Source organism: Malus domestica, chromosome 16, assembly GCF_042453785.1.
Source record: "Malus domestica chromosome 16, GDT2T_hap1".
NCBI lineage: Eukaryota > Viridiplantae > Streptophyta > Magnoliopsida > Rosales > Rosaceae > Malus > Malus domestica.
In genome coordinates this window covers 4,080,842-4,100,202 of record NC_091676.1, presented here as the reverse complement: position 1 = coordinate 4,100,202, position 19,361 = coordinate 4,080,842, and the positions used below count along the sequence as shown (strand labels likewise).

At 37.0% G+C, this 19,361-nt stretch overlaps 2 protein-coding genes across 5 annotated transcripts; both read left to right on the top strand.

Moving 5' to 3' along the window:
• The first annotated feature begins 766 nt into the window (after nt 1–766).
• Nucleotides 767–3,473, top strand: LOC103402794 (S-adenosylmethionine decarboxylase proenzyme-like). Its single transcript, XM_008341551.4, has 3 exons — nt 767–1,191; nt 1,613–1,774; nt 1,899–3,473. The coding sequence occupies exon 3, from the start codon at nt 2,109–2,111 to the stop codon at nt 3,183–3,185; it is 1,077 nt and encodes a 358-aa protein (XP_008339773.3). The 5' UTR covers nt 767–1,191; nt 1,613–1,774; nt 1,899–2,108; the 3' UTR covers nt 3,186–3,473.
• Nucleotides 3,474–11,567: 8,094 nt separating this feature from the next.
• On the top strand, nt 11,568–19,248 carry LOC103402790 (protein NSP-INTERACTING KINASE 2-like). 4 transcript variants are annotated; one of them, XM_017323756.3, is made up of 14 exons: nt 11,578–11,858; nt 14,204–14,554; nt 15,121–15,221; nt 15,823–15,938; nt 16,071–16,203; nt 16,333–16,404; nt 16,486–16,629; nt 16,751–16,822; nt 16,920–16,979; nt 17,093–17,190; nt 17,587–17,736; nt 17,815–18,156; nt 18,254–18,633; nt 18,720–19,248. In XM_017323756.3, the coding sequence occupies exons 4-14, from the start codon at nt 15,833–15,835 to the stop codon at nt 19,038–19,040; spliced, it is 1,878 nt and encodes a 625-aa protein (XP_017179245.3). In that variant the 5' UTR covers nt 11,578–11,858; nt 14,204–14,554; nt 15,121–15,221; nt 15,823–15,832; the 3' UTR covers nt 19,041–19,248. The 4 variants fall into 4 exon arrangements, with proteins under 4 accessions (XP_070671812.1, XP_017179245.3, XP_070671813.1 ...); XM_070815711.1 differs by lacking the exon at nt 15,823–15,938 and having other exon boundaries at nt 11,568–11,858; XM_070815712.1 differs by lacking the exons at nt 11,578–11,858; nt 14,204–14,554 and having other exon boundaries at nt 15,515–15,938.
• The last annotated feature ends 113 nt before the right edge of the window (nt 19,249–19,361 follow it).

Sequence of the window (19,361 nt, the reverse complement as noted above, 5' to 3'; positions counted from 1 at the left end):
AAATTTGATGTAGAATTCTATGCACCTCGATGAATTTAACAATTAATACAACCTTAAAAAAAAGGACTTGGATTGTCTGCCCTCCTATTTCGTTGCCCTCCCCTTGCCCTCCTGTTTTGTGTGGTCACGGTTAAACTACGTTAATATTTTATATTATTTTTTTATAAAAATAATAAAACAAAAAGAAATAGTAATATAAAATGTTGACGTGGCTTAACCGTGACCACAAAAACAGAAGGGCATAGGGAGGGCACCACAATTAGAGGGCAGACAATCCAAGTCCTCTAAAAAACAACAACATAACGACAGATTTGAGCCACCGAAAAGTAATTTTACTATAATTTTTTTGTATTGGACTCTTTGCACAAGCCTTCCCTAGATATAACTTACAATGTTATAATTTTGTAAGAGAAATTAATTTTGCAAACCACTTTTCTATTCTTACAGTGTCACGTTTTTTGTACAGTCATTGTTTAGCTAAGTGTCATGTTAAGTTTTAATAGAGCCTATGATGTATAAGTTAACGGAAGTATGAATTTTAGAGTAAAATATAACTTTAGGTACAAGTGAGATGAAAAAACTAAAAAAATCATAATGTGAATTTCATACTTGAGAGGTAGTGAAATGAGAATTAATGAACAAAGATCTTTGCACGTTAACAGAAAAACTAACGATTAAACGAACAAAAGTATCAAAATGACAAATAAAAATCAAATTATAATTTTGACGAAATTTATAAGTAATAAAGTGAGAACTTTAAAAAACTAAAATGCCATAAATAAGAGTGTATAACACGCACGACCGTGAATCGGTTTTTCTCATTCAAAGGCCCAGCGGTTTCCACGAAACCTCCTCGCCAGCCTATCCTAGCAGCCTATACAGGGTAGGGCTAATATCGTCTTTCGACTATCACGCAGTGGGCATATCTTCGAAGGCCTCTCACGTCACCTATAAATAAGCCCCGCACCGATCCAGTTTTCAGAAAAACAAAACGGCCAATTAAGCAAAGCAGCAATCAAAATCCCTAGGGTTTTCGTTCCAATCCAGTACCAAATCGATTTGAGATCTCAATTACCTCGCCGTCCGCCCGCTCGTTCAATTTCGGTGTCGATTCCCGAATCTTAGGGTTTCCGTGAAGGTCGATAGCCATCGTCCGGTCCTCTGAAGAGTGCCTAACAATTTCGCATATTTGTAAGTGAAATCATTGTTTTTTATCTGAATTTGTTGCTTTTTACATTAAATTATGTTTTGATGATTAGAATACGATGTTTGAATGGAAAATGACGAAGCTTTGATAATCTGTATATGTATATAATTATATGTGGAATTAAGCCTGTAATTGTAGTGTTAAATTTGTTCATGACGATGATGATTTTGTAAAGAAAACAGTAGTTTTACCAGATTTTGCCTTTTTTTTTTGTCTAATTTTTAGTTTCTAATTGCTAAAAGTATAAATTATGTACTTTTTGGCAAATGTGGTATGTTTATTGCAAGAATAATTTCGATTCTGAGCTTTAAGATATAGATTTCAGGCTCTACGTGCTTTGATGTTAAGAAATTTCTGTGCTTTTGTATCTGGTTATTGATATCTTTATTGGTTTGATATGAACAGGAAGAACTGAATGATTTAATGGAGTCCAAAGGTGGTAAAAAGTCTAGTAGTAGTAGTATTAGTAAATCATCCTTATTCTACGAAGCACCTCTCGGCTACAGCATCGAAGACATCCGACCCAACGGTGGAATCAAGAAGTTCAGATCGGCTGCTTACTCCAACGTAAGTGTTGGTTCACTAGTATTGTTATGTATGCTATTGTGCTGTGGAGTTGGGGTATGAATTCCTTCTAGCTGGTCAAATTGTACATGAAAAATGCTAACTTTCTGCTTATATGTTTGTGCAGTGCGCTCGCAAACCATCCTGATATTCCTAAATTGGATTTTTAACCACGAGGCGTGGTTCATCAGTTTTATTGCTTTCCTAGGTGTTTATTTCCGTTTTCTTCAATCGACATCTTCCTCTCCTCTCTTTTGCGACTGTCATCTCTTTGCAACTGCAATCTGCTTTGGATTCTGTGATCTTCTTGCAACTGTAAGCGCTTGTGTTAGTCAGTATGGCCATGGAGGGATCTGCTATTGGATTTGAAGGTTATGAAAAGAGGCTAGAAATAACATTTTTCGAGCCGAGTATCTTTCTCGACCCTGAAGGAAGGGGTCTTCGGTCTCTGTCCAAAGCTCAGATCGATGAATTTCTTGACCAAGCTGAGTGCACTATCGTCTCGTCATTGTCGAATGACGATGTTGACTCGTATGTTCTTTCTGAGTCAAGCCTCTTTATTCATCCATACAAGATGATCATCAAAACTTGTGGCACAACCAAGTTGCTCCGTGTGATCCCGACTGTCCTTCAGTTGGCTGAAACCATTTCCCTTGCTGTGAGATCTGTGAAGTACACTCGTGGGAGTTTCATTTTTCCAGGAGCACAGACATACCCTCATCGTAGCTTCTCAGAAGAAGTTTCGGTCCTTGACAGCTACTTCGGGAAGCTTGGGTCAGGAAGCAGGGCGTACGTAATGGGCAGGTCAGACGGACCTCAGAAATGGCATGTGTATTCTGCGACTGCCGAATCAGCAAGCTTGATCGAACCTGTGTATACACTCGAAATGTGCATGACTGGTTTGGACAGGGGAAAGGCTTCTGTATTCTACAAAACCCAATCGAGCTCAGCCACAGCGATGACAACCGAATCTGGTATCCGAAAGATCCTTCCAGATTCCGACATTTGCGATTTCGAGTTTGACCCCTGTGGTTATTCCATGAACTCCATCGAAGGAGCTGCAATTTCGACCATTCACGTCACACCAGAAGATGGCTTCAGTTATGCAAGTTTTGAAACCGCTGGATATGATCTGAAAGATGTGAACCTGAACCAGTTGGTTGAGAGGGTATTGGTTTGTTTCCAACCGAAAGAGTTCTCCATAGCTGTGCACTGCAATGTTGCTAGCAAGTCACACCAGCAACATTGTTCCGTGGATTTGAAGGGATACTGTCGCGAAGAGAGCAGCCACGAAGAGCTTGGACTGGGTGGAGCGATTGTCTACCAGAGGTTCCTGAAGACCGAGCGCTGCAGTTCTCCTCGATCAACTCTCAAGGGCTGCTGGAGAGAGGAAGAAGAGGAAGAAGATTATTGAATGCAATCGTGAAGCTTATGACGGTCGTCATTTTTCTGACTTATGAATAAATTACCTGTCAGCAACGGCCTGATAATGGTAACCGTAGAATGTCTGAAATTTGTCTTCGATTAGTGTTTCCATTCATGTTCGAGTGTCGTTTCTCGTGATGCAGCACACAAAAGCCTAGGTTCGCTATAACTATTTTATTCAGGATGCTTAATTTGTTGTTGTCTTTGCATTCTTAGATTGATTCTGTGGATCAGACCTGATGTTTATTACAATTTATTTACAGACGTTAGTTTTTCTGTGGCCTTTTTTTTATCTTCCTCAACATTGAAGCCTGCATGAATGTTGGAGTCTAGGGTTTTGGCAGTTTTCCAGAGTTTGTATAATTGGTCCGGGATGTTACCGTAGAATCCCTTACAAGGACTGATTTAGCTAAGGCTCACCGAGAGTAGCTGCCTCCACGTTTGGTATTCCTGTGCTTTGAAAAAAAATTGCTTATGTTGTGATGTGAGAATAAGCTTATTTTGGCTGCTCATGTTTTCAACTTTTTTTTTTACCTAAAACTGTGAAAATAAGCTATTTTTAAGTGTTTGCCAAACATCTTTTTAAGTTCAGCTTATGTTGTGATGTGAGAATAAGCTTATTTTGGCTGCCTCATGTTTTCAACTTTTTTTTTTACCCAAAATTGTGAAAATAAGCTGTTTTTAAGTGTTTGCCAAACATCTTTTTAAGTTCAGCTTTTTTTTTATACGTACTTTTTATAAAAGTACCTCAGTACCAAATTAGTACTTAAGTTTTGTGCAAAGTAAAAATCACGATGCTTACCGAAGGGCCCAAGAACATATTTGCCATATTATTCATGCTCCTTCTATTGATCAGTTGAAATTTTCAAATAATACATATAGCAATAAGTGATCATTATGAAAAAATGCCTTCAAATTGACTTCATGAAATCTGAGAAGAAAAAAATGCAATGAAATTGTAGAAGATATTTTACTATCACACACACAAAAAAATCATAACTAGAGGTTAAGGTCGCATCGCTAAAGAATGTTTCTAGCATCCTCCATGCGGGCGTATGCAAGTCTTTTCCGGTTTTATTAGTTCAGTTAGTATGAGCTGTATGGGGATAGCAGTAGCTTGTAATTAATCATAATTTAGAGCTTAGGGTTTTTAAGGTTTAGTAGAGACTCCACACTCAACCAATGGTTTAGGGTTCTAGTTGCCCTATTGTATGCCTGACTTTATTTTTTTAATTTTGTGAATAGAAGACCGGAGGCACTAGACCCAAAGGGACATTTGAACCATTCCAAGATTTCTGTGAAAGCTTCCCATTGGATCTATTAAGGATCTTTAAGAGCACGTCTATGAGTTCTATCCATGTTAAAAATTGACATGATTAGATCTCAAATTCAACCAAAAACACACCTTCTTTCATTTTGGGTCGCCAAGGCTCATTAGACCTGTAAACGGGTCGGGTTCAATTCGATCCGTTAAGCTAACAGGTCATCCAAACCCAACTCGTTAAGCTAACGGGTCCCGTTAATCTAATAGGTCACTTGTTTCACCCGTTAACAATTTTTTTTTTTTGGCATTCCAATACACTTATACATATTAACTGCGGAAATTATGACCTGGTTGAAAAGGATTCCCAAGAGAGCAAGATCAGCAGCCATATTTATATCAGCATCATCAAAAATCACCAGGGGTGATTTGCCTCCTAGTTCAAGTGAAACTTGTTTCAAATTGCTCTTTGCTGCAGCCTGCATTATTTCAAGAACAAGCGTCAACATTACAAATCACATGGCGTTCAAGTATTGTCATTGAATTTCGTAACAATTTTTCACATAAAGGATTCAAATTTGAACGAAAGAAAGAGAATTTACTTTGTCAATGTCCATATGATGCCTGATGGCAGCACCAGCAGTCTTCCCAAAATCGGATTATGACATTGAACACTCCGTCAGGAACACCAATCTTCATAACAATTTACATGAGAGAGTCAACAATGGCGAGCCACATTGGCAATAAACACGAACAAACGCATGCAAAGAATGACTTAGCTTACCAACTTAGCCAAATGAGCACAGTATAATGCAGATAGAGGTGTTTGCTCAGCAGGTTTGGTGACCATGGTGCAACCAACAGCTAAGAGTTTTTTTTGTTTTGTTAAGGTTTTACTGAAATTACTCAAACATCCTCAACTAATGGGTGCTAAAGAGTCTAACATGTTGACCCAAAGTGACCTATTATTTAATGGGTTGTTAACAGGTTCACACATTAGCGATCCAACCTGTTAAGCATTCACCCAAATACTTATATTAATGGGTCGGGTCCAAAATGCTAGGTCTACTCATTAGCTATGGCTAGTGCCATGCCGATTTTGAGACCAAAACCCAAATCCTTGGCACTGACATTAGGCTGGCATCAGCAAGTCTTTTTAATTATTTTTTGCGTCAGGCGCATGCTCTCCACACGACCAACTAAAAGAGTGGCGTGATCAATTATGTTGCTTGGGGCCCGCCACAACGGTTACTTAGCAGATGGCCAAACCTCATACATCCATTTTAGATTCTTCTTTAATCCAATGGTTTTTATTATTTTTCGTAACAATAACTTTTGAAAATCTAAAAATTTAAGAAAAAAATCAGAAAAATAAGAAGAAAAAAAATCAAATAAAAGAAATTTTCCACGGTTTGTAAACTTTTTCTATAAATACTAATTCATCTTCCTTTTCCCACACCAAAACTCTATATATTCTTTCATTTTCTACATTCTTATTTCCTTTTTTACATTCCTATTTTGTTTGTGCTTTAAAAAAATGACATCTCCTGTTGAAGGTAGAGTCAAAGCTGGAAACGCGTGATCGACCGCCGAAGAAGTTTTCTTGTGTGAGCATTGGGTTGCCGTTACCCATTGACATGAAGAGAGCAACCAAAATCTACTCAAAAATCTAAATAAGATTTTTGATAGACATGGACATGTGACATAATATCATAAGTCACCTATTCTTAATTATTTCATCCGTTCAACATTCATTGTAAATGAACTGAGGGAGGAATCGGCCTATCTGGCAGCAAAGGCCACAATTTTTTTTTTGTGTCAGGCGCGCGTTCCGGACAATGATACAGACGGTGGGCCTCTCGTTGCAGGCGCACTAAAGGGGTGCGGGATATGGCCACGTGACGCATCTTCGGCCGTTGGATTTCCAACGGTAAAAAATATTTGAAATTCAAACCAACGGCTAGTGACGGGGCACAATTTGGACTGTTCGATTTTTATATCAACGATCCAAATTTTTCGGCCGAAAAAATATAAAAAAAATAGATAAAATGTCATAAATTAATGATTTTTTTTATAAATAAAGAAAATGTCAGAAATTAAAAATAAAATAATAATTTTTTTATATTTTATAATAGGGTAAAAAACTGTTTACTATCCTCATGTTTCATAGTTTTCAACATTTAGTACATCAAGCTTTTTTCGTCTCAGAGTCATACTTAAAGTGTAAATTTTAGGATAGTCTCATATATCTGTTAGTCAAACTATTAAGTCTCCCGTTAACTGTGACGTGGCGCCCATGTGGACAGTGACTGGGCGCACGTGTCACCCACATGGAAATTAAAAATAAATTATTTATAAAATAAATAAATAAATAAAATAAAAAATTATATATATATTAAAAAAAAACCTTCATCTTCCCCAGATTCAGAGGAATAAGAAGAAGAAGAAGAAAAATGAGAAGGAAGAAGGAGAAGAAGGGGAAGGAAGAAGGAGGAAGGAAGAAGGAGAAGAAGAAGAAGAAGGAGAATAAGGGGAAGGAAGAAAAAGAAAGAAAAAAAAACCGAATTTGCAACCCATATTCGGAGGAGGAGGAAGAAGAAGAAGAAGAAGAAGAGGAAGAAGAAGAAGAAGAAGAAAAATGAGAAGGAAGAAGGAGAAGAAGGGGAAGGAAGAAGGAGGAAGGAAGAAGGAGAAGGAGAAGAAGAAGAAGAAGAAGGAGAATAAGGGGAAGGAAGAAAAAGAAAGAAAAAAAAACCGAATTTGCAACCCATATTCGGAGGAGGAGGAAGAAGAAGAAGAAGAAGAAGAAGAAGAAGAAGAAGAAGAATGAGGAAGAAGGAAAAAAAAAACCGAATCTGCAACCCAGAAGAAGAAAAAAAAAAGAAGGAAGAAGGAGGAAGGAGAAGGAAGAAGGAGGAAAAAAAAAAAAAAGAACCGAATCTGCAACCCAGATTCGGAGGAAGAAGAAGAAGAAGAAAAAAAAAAAAACCAAACCCCAGAAGAAAAAGAAGAAGGAGGAAGAAGATGAAGGAAAAAAAAACAAAAAAAACAAAACATGGATGACACATGGCGCCCAGTCATTGTCCACATGGGCGCCACGTCACAATTAACGGCAGATTTAACAGTTTGACTAACAGATATATGAGACTGTCCCAAAATTTACACTTTAGGTATGACTCTGGGACGAAAAAAAACTTGATGTACTAAATGTTGAAAATCACGAAACATGAGGGTAGTAAACAGTCTTTTACCCTTTATAATAATAAATAATAATATTTTAATAAAATAGACTAGACTATTTAGTTTTAGGGGTGAAGATGTACTTAGCCAATTACTAGTCATTTGAGTGGATTCAATGGACTTTAGGCCAACTCATTTTTTAGGAGTGGAGTTGCTCTTAAGGGCGAAGGTTTTTTTTAGTTACTATTACACCACACCGCCACATAGTTTGATCAATTATTGTAAGATCCCACATCGTCCAGGGGAGTAGATCATTTAAGTCTTATATGTATATTTTCATCTCTACCTAGCACGAGACTTTTTGGGAGCTCACTGGCTTCGGGTTCCATCGGAACTTCGAAGTTAAGCGAGTTTGCATGAGAGTAATTCCATGATGGGTGACCCACTGAGAAGTTCTCGTGTGAGTTCTCAGAAACAAAACTGTGAGGGCGTGGTCGGGGCCTAAAGCGGACAATAACGTGCTACAGCGGAGTCGAGCTCGGGATATGGTGAGGGCTCAGGCCGAGATGTGACAATTTGGTATCAGAGGCAATCCCTAGCTGGAAGTATGCCGACGAGGACGTCGGGCCCCTAAGAGGGTATATTGTAAGATCTTACATAGCCCAAGGGAATGGATCCTCTAAGCATTTTATGTATATTCTCATCTGTACCTAGCACAATGCCTTTTGGGAGCTCAAGTTCCATTGGAACTTCGAAGTTAAGTGAGTTTACGCGAGAGCAATTCCATGATGGGTCACCTCTTGGGAAGTTCTCGTGTGAGTTCCCCGAAACAAAACCATGAGAGCATGGTCAGGGCCCAAAGCGGACAATATCGTGCTACGACGGAGTCGAGCCCGGGATATGGTGAGGGCCCGGGCCGGGATGTGACAATTCATCGCCCATATGAGTGGATCCTGTAAGCCTTATATATATATATATATATATATTCTCATCTCTACCTAGCACGAGGCCTTTTGGGAGCTCATTGAATTCGGGTTCCGTCGGAACTCAGAAGTTAAGCGAATTCGTGAGAGGGCAATCACATGATGGGTGACTCGCTGGAAAGTTCTCGTGTGAGTTTTCAAAAACAAAACCGTGAGGGCATTGTTGGGGCCCAAAGCTGACAATATCGTGCTACGACGGAGTCGAGCCAGGGATGTGGTTGGGGCCCAGGCCAGGATGTGACAATTTGGTATCAGAGCCAATCTTTGGGCGGAAGTATGTTGACGAGGACATCGGACCCCTAAAGGGGGTAGATTGTAAGATCCCACATCGTCCAGGGGAGTGGATCCTCTAAACCTTATATGTATATTCTCATCTTTACCTAGCACGAAGCCTTTTGGGTGCTCACTAGCTTTGGGTTCCATCGGAACTTCGAAGTTAAGCGAGTTCGCGTGAGAGCAATCCCATGATAGGTGACCCGCTGAGAAGTTTTCGTGTGAGTTCTCAGAAACAAAACCGTGAATGCGTGCTCGGGGCCCAAAGCAGACAATATCGTGTTACGGCGGAGTCGAGCTCGTGATGTGGTGGTGGCCCGGGCCGAGATGTGACAATTATTTTATATTGTAATATTTGAATTTATTTATACTAATACTATACTTTATATTCATGGTATGTTAACTTTGTTATCCATTAATATTATAACATATAAATTAATAACATCACTTAATTGTGTGACTGTCACACTAAAGAACTTTCTCAATCTAAAGTTTGTTTAGCTGTTGTAGAACCTAGTTGGGAACTTGTTTAATGACTAATTCTAGAACCAACTAGCTAGTCTGGAATAAATCCCAATCTTTATATTATTTTTTTAATTTACAAAAAATCGCATTTACATACTATTTTTAGTTTTGAGAGATGTAAATGTTCGTGGGACTGATGTGTGTGACAATGGATAAATTTTTAGTTGTGACAGGAATACAGATGGTATACCACGTGTTTTTTTGTAAGTGGTGGAAACTTTTAATTTTTAAGTTATTAACCTTTTAACATACATATCCCACCATTTATATAGGAACATGTGATGTACCACCTCGTGTGACGGTCACACTGAAAAATCCCTCGTGACAATGAACTCACTTCCTCGGTCGCAGCTATTCTTAGAGACAACATAATTTGGGTTGCTTCCAACCCAATTTTACAAATCAAAGCTGCTACTGGTAGTATTAATACCATATATACTCCTACTTTGCGAGAAATCTTTTAGTATGTCGGGAACACCGTCGAACACACTAACTGTTCTAATACAATTAGTTATAATTTTTCTTTTTACGTTTTCTATCAATTGTATTATTACACATAACTTACCGTGCACCAGACAAACTGAAAGATCTCTCCTACTCTACTATATATATCTGATTGGTTATTATGTAGTGGTAGTCAGCCATTTCCCAAACAACACATCCAAAGACGACGACGTTGTTTTGTTTTTGCATAAATGGATAATTGTTTGTTTTTGTCAAATATATAGATATATTGTTGGCTTTTGGCTTGTTTGTGAGTTATGGAGGCCAGCTAAGCAAGGTTGACGCATTTTATCCCTTTGCAAAAAAGTGATTTAACTTTTTAGTTAATTTTAACGTTTTCTTAAGGGTAAATCTTTGTTGGGTTTGTTTTTAGTAGCTACAGTATTGTCTAATTTTTTATTTTAATTTAATTAGTCCTAAAACTTGTTACATCAAAACCAAATTATTGAGAATAAGTGGATCATACGCATAGCATTATCTTTATTTTGAGATCCCCGACTTTGTGAACCAGACAGATTGGATGGCTAGCAAAGAGGGAGCCTCTACTTTGTCATCTTATTTTGAGAGGCCAAGATTCGATCTACTTGTGCAAATCACATACTGCGTTAGTTTCTTCAGCTAGTCACTGATTGAATCAAATAGTAATATCTTGGGACACTTTGGATGCAGTCCCTATCTATCAATATTCTTTGATTGAAATCTTATTAGTTTTTAGTTTTTGATTGAGGTCTCTGACATTAATATAATAATGTAAGTTACTATATTTTTAAATTAAAAATTAAAAATTGAAATTTGTAATTGTTTATATTAATGAGATTTTAAATAAAACCCATAATTTATGGGATTAAAAATAATAAAATATAAATTATACTCTCTATTATATTGTGTGTGTGTGTATACATATATGTATGGGTACATTAACCAAAATTAACAAAAAGGTATTGTAACAAAACATGGATACATTCTCAAATCAACGAAAAAGAATGTACCCATATAATTTTAAATATGGATTAAAAAATTTGAATGGATTTTATATTAAAAAAAGGGTACATTTTACATATAACAAATTGATATATTTGAGAATGGGTACATTTAAGATTTAAAAAATTGAAAAATTATATGAATGGGTACATTTAAGATTAAAAAATTGAGAATCTTTTTATATATATATATAAAAAACTAATAGGTACAAACTTAATTTAATTTAATTTTTTATTATTTTAGAAATTTTTGAATTGAAAATTAATTAGAAGTTTAATAGAGGTGTGAGTATTAAACCCTAAATTAATTACTAATTTTTATATTAAAAATTATATAATAAACATGTAAATTCATTATCACATTAATGATAGGGACTTGAATCAAAATTTGAGAACTAATAAGGTCTTAGTCAATAAACAGTAAGAACTAGGGACCAGATACTAATTTTCCCTAATATCTTTATAGTATTGTTAATTGTTTGGACTACGTTAAGTAAGGTGTTAGGTTTTGTTAGCGACAGTAGCCCATATGCCAGTAGCGATTGTCTAAAAAATATGTGGGTCGAAGTCTAATTAATTAGTTCGAACAAACTATGTGTGAAATTAATTAAAAAGAAATAAAAAAGTGGACTATATAAATAGCAGTACCATATTCCTTAAAAAATATACAAAGATACTTTCAATTTTTCCCACCCCTTTTTTTGGGTGGTATAAAGAATGTAGAGAGATTTATTTGGTCTTCTCTGTACTACTAAAGGAAAGAAGAGATGGTTTATGGCGTGTATGGGGTATCCTAAGCTTTAGATGGCACAATTTGTTATTAAGGGACTTATTCCATGTTTGCCATCACCAATGGGAAGCATTCCTACCTTGGCAAAAGTTTTGAGGCTAGGGAACTCTTTCCAGGGCTGTTGCTGGTCTTGGGTCCCAAGATTAACCAATTTGGCGGCGGACAGGTTAGTATCGCATAGTACTACGGAGATGTGTAATGTCACTTGGGTCAATCGACCTCCATCTTCGTTGATTTTTGTTTTAAATAAGGATGGATTGCCTTGTCCCCCTTAATCTTTTATGGCAGGGGAGGGGGTGATGCTCAAACTCGGTTCTAGCATCTTCACTCTTTAACTCCCTTTGCTGCTTGATTTTTTTGTTGGTCTGCTATTGCTTGGCTTGGTGTAGGCTTCCTTTACTGTTGTGGCATCTTTGCCCTAGAAGTGTTATTCCAGTTTCCCAAAAAAAAAGTGGGATTCAACAAAAGATTGAAATTGACAATCACTCAGTGGCATCCATTTTGAAGCGCTTAAAATCCACAAAATTATAATTTTCATTCATTTTTTTCCTTATACAAGCGATATTAAGAAGAAGATTCGAACACAATACATCAAGTATAAAGGTAAATACTATTAATCAGTTCAGGTAAAACTTATTTTACATTGCAGATTGGTTAATTAAACCAGTTAGCTAAGATAGTGTGCTTTTTTCTTGTACCGAATTCGAAGCTTTCCCAGAAATGACTTTTAGATAATAGATGAAGGTACCTCCATAGATGAAAAGGAAGATTGGCCCCTCGTGAGAGAATCATATACATGGTGGTGGAACAAGATGGACAGTAATATCATATACAGATTTCTTTAAATTAGGTACAGTACCCTAGTGGGTGGGGAATACATTCAGAAACAGGCAAGTGCTCTTTTCTTAAACTGGTGTTTTATAAAGAGATGGAAGAGAGGGAGTGGGGTAGATGACACAATGTAGGGTTACGGAGTCTTCTCTACCAGTTCATAATTGTCCTTTTTTTGAGATATAGAACCGAGAACATAATCAAATGCATGTGGCTTTTGGTATAAATTGTTCAAAAAACAGTGGCCATGCACTTGAACAAACCAAGCCAACTTAGTCAAGTGGTAAAAAAGAACAATAATTTCTTACTGATTTGGGGGGAGAGAGCTTTTTTACTAGTGCTGCATGTCTTGATTAGGGTTTGTGGTCAACGATCTCTTTAAACTCATTTGTTTTTTTTTTTTTTTTTTGGAAAGCAACTCATTTGTTTGACTCCCTTTTTGGCTCCAAAGAGGACCATGACGTTGATGGGAAGCTCTCCTTCATTTGTTAATTCGACATGATTCTGCTAATCAGGGAAGGTGGAGTAAATGGTAGGAAAGGGTTTGGAGAGAGGTGATTAAAAACTTATAGTTGTGTTAGGGATAGTCATTTATATGTGTTTGTCAACCATTGATGAAAATGACTGGATTGTAGGTAAAAAATAGTAGAAACGAAGTGATTAAAAGTTCAAATTGTATTAAGTTTACAGTTCTACGTCCATGTATAATTGTCCATTGATAAAAGTGAGTTCGACAATTTCAGATCAACGACAAACATGAACTGGGTATGGAGCCAAAGAAAGATATATAATATAGGAGATGACCTAACTATATGGAACATAGATACCATACCTCTGTGTCTTAGGTGCAAGCAAGTAGTTGTGTGATCTTAATTCATCAGTGAAGCTTATTGTAGCGTACTGGTCTGCATGTTTCAATCACGAGGGAGATAAGTGCGCGCCTGTCAGTGGACATGAAGGGGCCACGGACGACAGGTCGTATTAGGATCCCTACTTGATAGAAACACTTCCATTTATCTTTCATCATTGCCATGCAATATATTTCCTTTATTTTTTCATTAGATAGAGAAATTCAAGAGCCATGCATTGCATATTAACGGTTAGAACGATGAATTCAAGCACAAAACTTCGACTGCAGAGTTATAATTGTTTGAGATCTACTTCTTTATTAGCTATAAATATAATGTATTTTTGCTCACCATTATTAAGTGATCGTAATGTTTACTATCTTAATTATTATTAAGATATGATTTAAGTAAAAACTGAGTATTCATCAGTGCCTTAGAGTACTCGTAGGGATAAAATGTAAACAATGGTAGTACCGTAGTGCTATGCTTGAAGTGATAATGTACCATAGTTAAGCTTTCTTTTGTAACATACTATTATGAAAAAATAACCTATAACTCGGAGAGATTAATGTACTAGTCTAACGATGTTGAGGATAAATTTTTTAGTGTATCTAACAAAGTGTCATAATACAAGTGGTTAGATACTTAAAAAAAAATTTCAACCACTTATATTATAATACATGATATATTAAACTGTGTTCTCAGCACACTAAAAAAGAAATCTCTTGATGTTTAGTTAATTGCTTTGTCAAGTTGTAAACACCTTTATTAGGTGCTACTCCATTCTTAATAATCTTTTATGTTTGAACGCAAATGATAACCGTTGGATCAGCCTTAGAGAATCTCAAGATTGATAATCATGAAAGCAACAGGCATTTAGTCAAAGAAACATTTGAACATCAAGTCAACGTGCAATCCGAGGGTCCACATTACACGTGCAGCCATGAACGTCGTGTAAGATATGCTGTAGCAGTGGCCATTCTGGTGCAGTGCAGGCACAGGTAAACCAGTGTTTGGTAACCCGACCAGGACCGTTGATTCTTCATCAGCTGGCATTATCTCAGCAGATATGCGGACCCATAAATATAGAAAAAGAAAAAGCAGCTTTTGCTTTTAAAAGTTGGTGCTTTTGATTGTTTATCTGGAGGGATGTCTGTTGAATGAGGAGAGAGAAACCAGCGTGGTAAGTATCAACCGATCTCATCTATATGATCTTTGCACAATCAAACTTTGTGAGGAGTGAGATTTTCTTGTTAGAAGAATTTCACATTTCTAATTTATTGACGGAAGTTTTATATGCATCCGTTAATATCAGTCGACATGTGTGAGCAACCGGTTTTAATATTGTGAATAATTTGATAACTGTTTGATTAACGGATTCACATTTTCATGATGAAGTTTGGCATCATAAAAACCTATTAAATATGTTTTTATTGAATTTTTATTGGTTTGGATTCAAGTATTGTCACATATAACTTATAAATTTGATCGTTTATTGATAAAAACTAAAAAGTCAACATTTGATTTGATGTTAGTCTTTTTCACAATAAACAATTTGGTTTCATTTTGGTAGAATTGAAAACTTAAAAACTAAAAATAATCAGTTGAAGAATGATATCCACTAAATTTAGAAGTTTGGAATTTCTTCACTGTACGCTCGAATTTCTTCTAGTATAATTCATTGGAAAAATACGAGATCGAATTTGAGAATCAATAAATGGCCAACTTAATGGAATGTTTGATTCCCAGGAAGCCACTTTGGAAGCTCAGCAGATCATCAGAGCCAAGTGCTATACAGATTTTCCCTCTCTCTCGCTCTCTCTCCCTCCTCTCTCTCAAAGCTGACCATAGTGAGTGTTATTTTTTGATTAAGGTGTCTTAACTATAACTTTTACAGTGCTTAACAGGTAATAATTCACTTGCTTTACATATTATAATCAAGGAATATGTAATAAATATATAAATATCTAATAAATATATAAAAATGCATGTAGCTTTTCTTTAACCCAATACATGGTTGAAGGAATTTTCTTTTGCAATCATCTTTTGCAATTATCTAGTGAGTGAGTTGCTTTTACATTTTATATACTCCATCTCTCACTCCTCTCTCTCTCCCCTTTACTTTTTTTCTTTACTGAGCCAGTGGCAGCAGGCCAGGCATGCTTCTTCTCCTTTAAGTGCTTTTTCAAGCCAAACAAAACCCTGCTTCTTTCTTGGCTCTTGGGCCTGTCAGTAGGCTCTGAGTAAGTGAGTGAGTGCAATTCTCTGGTTTTTCCTCTGAGACAAAATCATCATACACCTTGCAAACAAAACAAAAGCTTGAAACTTTCAAGTTTTTTGGATAGAAAGCTAAAAACCCAACTTCGAGATTTTGGTTTTGTGCAAGTTTTCACACTGCTTTTTCCAGCTCCATTTTTGCTTCTTCCTATTGGGTTTTGGTTGTTTTTGGAGATTCAAATCAATGGAAATTAGGACGGAAGGTAAAGCTTTGTGCTTTGTGGCATTTTTCTGCTTTTGGACTTCTGCTGCAACTGGTTTGCTTTCTCCAAAGGGTGTTAACTATGAAGGTAACCAAAGACATAACGATATTTTAAACTACTTTAGTCTACGGGGTCATAGTCTTAATTATGTTTGCTTAGCCATATTGAGAAACCATAACACAGAGTAGTCTCTTATTATTTTCGAACAATTTTTTGCAGTGCAAGCATTGGTGAGCATTAGAGAAGCTCTCAAGGATCCTCGCGGCGTTCTTCGAAATTGGGATGGAACTTCTGTTGATCCCTGCATCTGGAACCTGGTTACTTGTTCTCTTGATGGCTTAGTCATTGGCCTGTAAGTAGTATTGCTCAAAAAGCACCAAAAATACTAAGTGAATAGGGAAATTTGAAAAATGCACCATGCAATATTTTTTTAATAAAAAAAGAATAAAATTTTAAGCTGTAGAAATTGTTTTTTGTGCAGGGGAACTCCAAGCCAGAATTTATCAGGCACTTTGTCGCCAAGCATTGGAAACTTGACAAATCTCCAGCTTGTGTGAGTATTAAGTGACCAATAATTATTGAAGTAATACAAAATGTTAATCATGTTTTACTAATTAAATGAGGTGTTTTGCAGTACATTTCAGGATAATCATATAACAGGATCGATCCCCGCCGAGCTCGGGAGGCTCCAAAAGCTTCAAACACTTGATCTCTCCAGCAACTTGTTCAATGGAGAAATTCCCAGCACTCTATCACACCTGAAAAGCCTACAATACCTGTGAGTTGACCTCAGAATTTCTTATTTTTCCAAAATTCAAATTATTGTCACGAAATGGTTATCAAACGTGTCTCAAAAACGAAACATGAGTCACATAGTTTGGAATTTGTGTTGCAAGCAGGCGGCTAAACAATAACACTCTCTCTGGGGCAATTCCTTCATCATTTGCTAATATGACCCAGCTGGCATTTCTGTAATTCTCTCCCAAGTTTATACTTTTGATATTTTCTACTAATCCTGTTGAAATATGATCTGAATAAGGTTTCTTTGGATTTTCTGTAATCGTTTAGGGACATGTCTTATAATAATTTGAGTGGTCCGGTCCCAAGGTTTCCTGCTAAAACATTCAAGTGAGTTATTTCAATGTTGCTTTTTTTTCCTCCTTCCAAGTTTTTGGTTTTTGAAAAGTTGAAAACAGAAGATATAAAGCTAAAACTCATGTAATTAGTTTCTGGATTGACAGCGTTGTGGGAAACCCTCTGATATGTGCCACCGGAAAGGAGCAAGACTGCTCCGGCACGACACGACCGCCGCTATCTTTGCCCTCGAATAATTCAACAAGTAATCATATATACTTACTGCTTGTTTCTGTCAGTTTAGGGTACTTCTAGGCTTCCGTTAATTGGCGTTTTAGTTTTTGGATGTGAAATGGTTTATCATGAACATTTCCTCAGAAGTTCTTAGCTGTTATTTAATACTAATTTTTTATATGGGTGCATTCAACAATTTGTGAGGTGCCAAAATTAATGTTTTTGAATTTCAAAATCTGCTTTGTTCATGTTGTTCTCCTGCAAATTATCATCTTCATGATTCAACAACTTCGTGCAAATGACTTTGTTGACCAAATAAAATAAAATTTTTGAATTTCAAAATCTACTTTTTTCATGTTGTTCTCTTATCTTCGTGATTCAAAAGCTTTCTGTAGAAACCATAATTTGTTTTTCTTAACGTGTCTAGATTCTCAAGCCGCCGAGAGACCTAGGAGCCACAAAATCGCCTTAGCGTTTGCCTCGAGCCTTGGCTGCATCTGCCTTCTAATTCTTGGTTTTGGTTTCCTTCTTTGGTGGAGGCAGAAACACAACAAGCAAATATTCTTAGATGTTACCGGTTAGTATATAAAGGCAACTGATTTAATCAGATAAAGTGAAACAAGCTGTCTTTACTGACACGAATTATAAATTTCAGAACAACATCACGAAGAAGTTTGCCTTGGAAACTTGAGGTCGTTTCACTTCAGAGAACTTCAAGCAGCAACACACAACTTCAGCAGCAAAAACTTGGTTGGTAAGGGTGGTTTCGGGAATGTCTACAAAGGATATCTCCGAGATGGTACAGTAATAGCAGTCAAAAGGCTCAAGGACACGAATGCCATAGGTGGGGAAATCCAATTTCAGACCGAACTTGAGATGATCAGCCTCGCTGTGCACAGGAACCTCCTCCGGCTTTATGGTTTTTGCATGACAGCCAAAGAGAGGCTTTTGGTTTATCCTTACATGTCTAACGGAAGTGTTGCTTCACGTCTCAAAGGTAACAAACCTTTCCTCCATTCTGAAATTATTACGCTGTCATACCTGATTGAGTTTAAATTAAGATTAACATTCATAATTTACTTCCAATATCACAGCCAAGCCACCCCTGGATTGGAGTACAAGGAAAAGGATTGCATTGGGAGCTGGAAGGGGACTATTGTACTTGCATGAGCAGTGTGACCCCAAGATCATTCACCGTGATGTGAAGGCTGCGAATATTCTGCTAGATGATTACTGCGAGGCTGTTGTTGGAGATTTTGGGTTGGCAAAGCTGTTGGATCACCATGATTCACACATTACAACCGCTGTTAGGGGCACCGTGGGGCACATTGCCCCGGAGTACCTCTCAACAGGCCAGTCCTCTGAGAAGACTGATGTTTTTGGGTTTGGTATCCTCATACTCGAACTAATATCTGGACAAAGAGCTCTTGAGTTTGGGAAAGCAGCAAACCAGAAAGGGGCAATACTTGACTGGGTGAGCCAAGCAAAGATGTTTTCCCTGCATTTTTTCACCAAAATAAATGATTCCATATGTTACCTATCTCAAAAATTTTCCTCCAGGTGAAGAAAATCCAACAGGAAAAGAAGTTTGATGTGCTGGTTGGCAAGGAACTGAAAAATGACTATGATCCAATAGAGGTCGAAGAAATGATTCAAGTAGCTCTCTTGTGCACTCAAAATCTTCCTAGCCAGAGACCAAAGATGTCTGAAGTGGTTCGAATGCTTGAAGGAGATGGACTTGCGGAGAAATGGGAGGCTTCTCAGAGAGCTGAATCTAATAGGTGCAGAGCCAATGAGTTTTCCTCCTCGGAACGGTACTCTGATCTTACCGATGACTCTTCATTGCTTGCACAAGCAATGGAGCTGTCTGGACCAAGATAATACTACTCTCTAAGTATATAGAGAAATTATAGGTCAAGTTGATAGTAAAGAATCAAGAATATGAGTGAGTGTTGGGGTTGGTTTGTATATTAGCATCATAATATTTTGTCATATTGAACCTCCAAAGAGTTGTGTAAGTTGGAGAAAAACTCTTGTGTAACAAAAGACACTATATGACAAGCATTTATTGGACGAGTGATGTCACTAATTCTATGTCTTGGTTGCAGGAGAGAATCTCTTGTTAAATTCCTGACTATACAGAAATTTGATATGAGAAAGTGACATGTAGATTGGTTGAGTGTTAAATGCCTTTTTCCATTC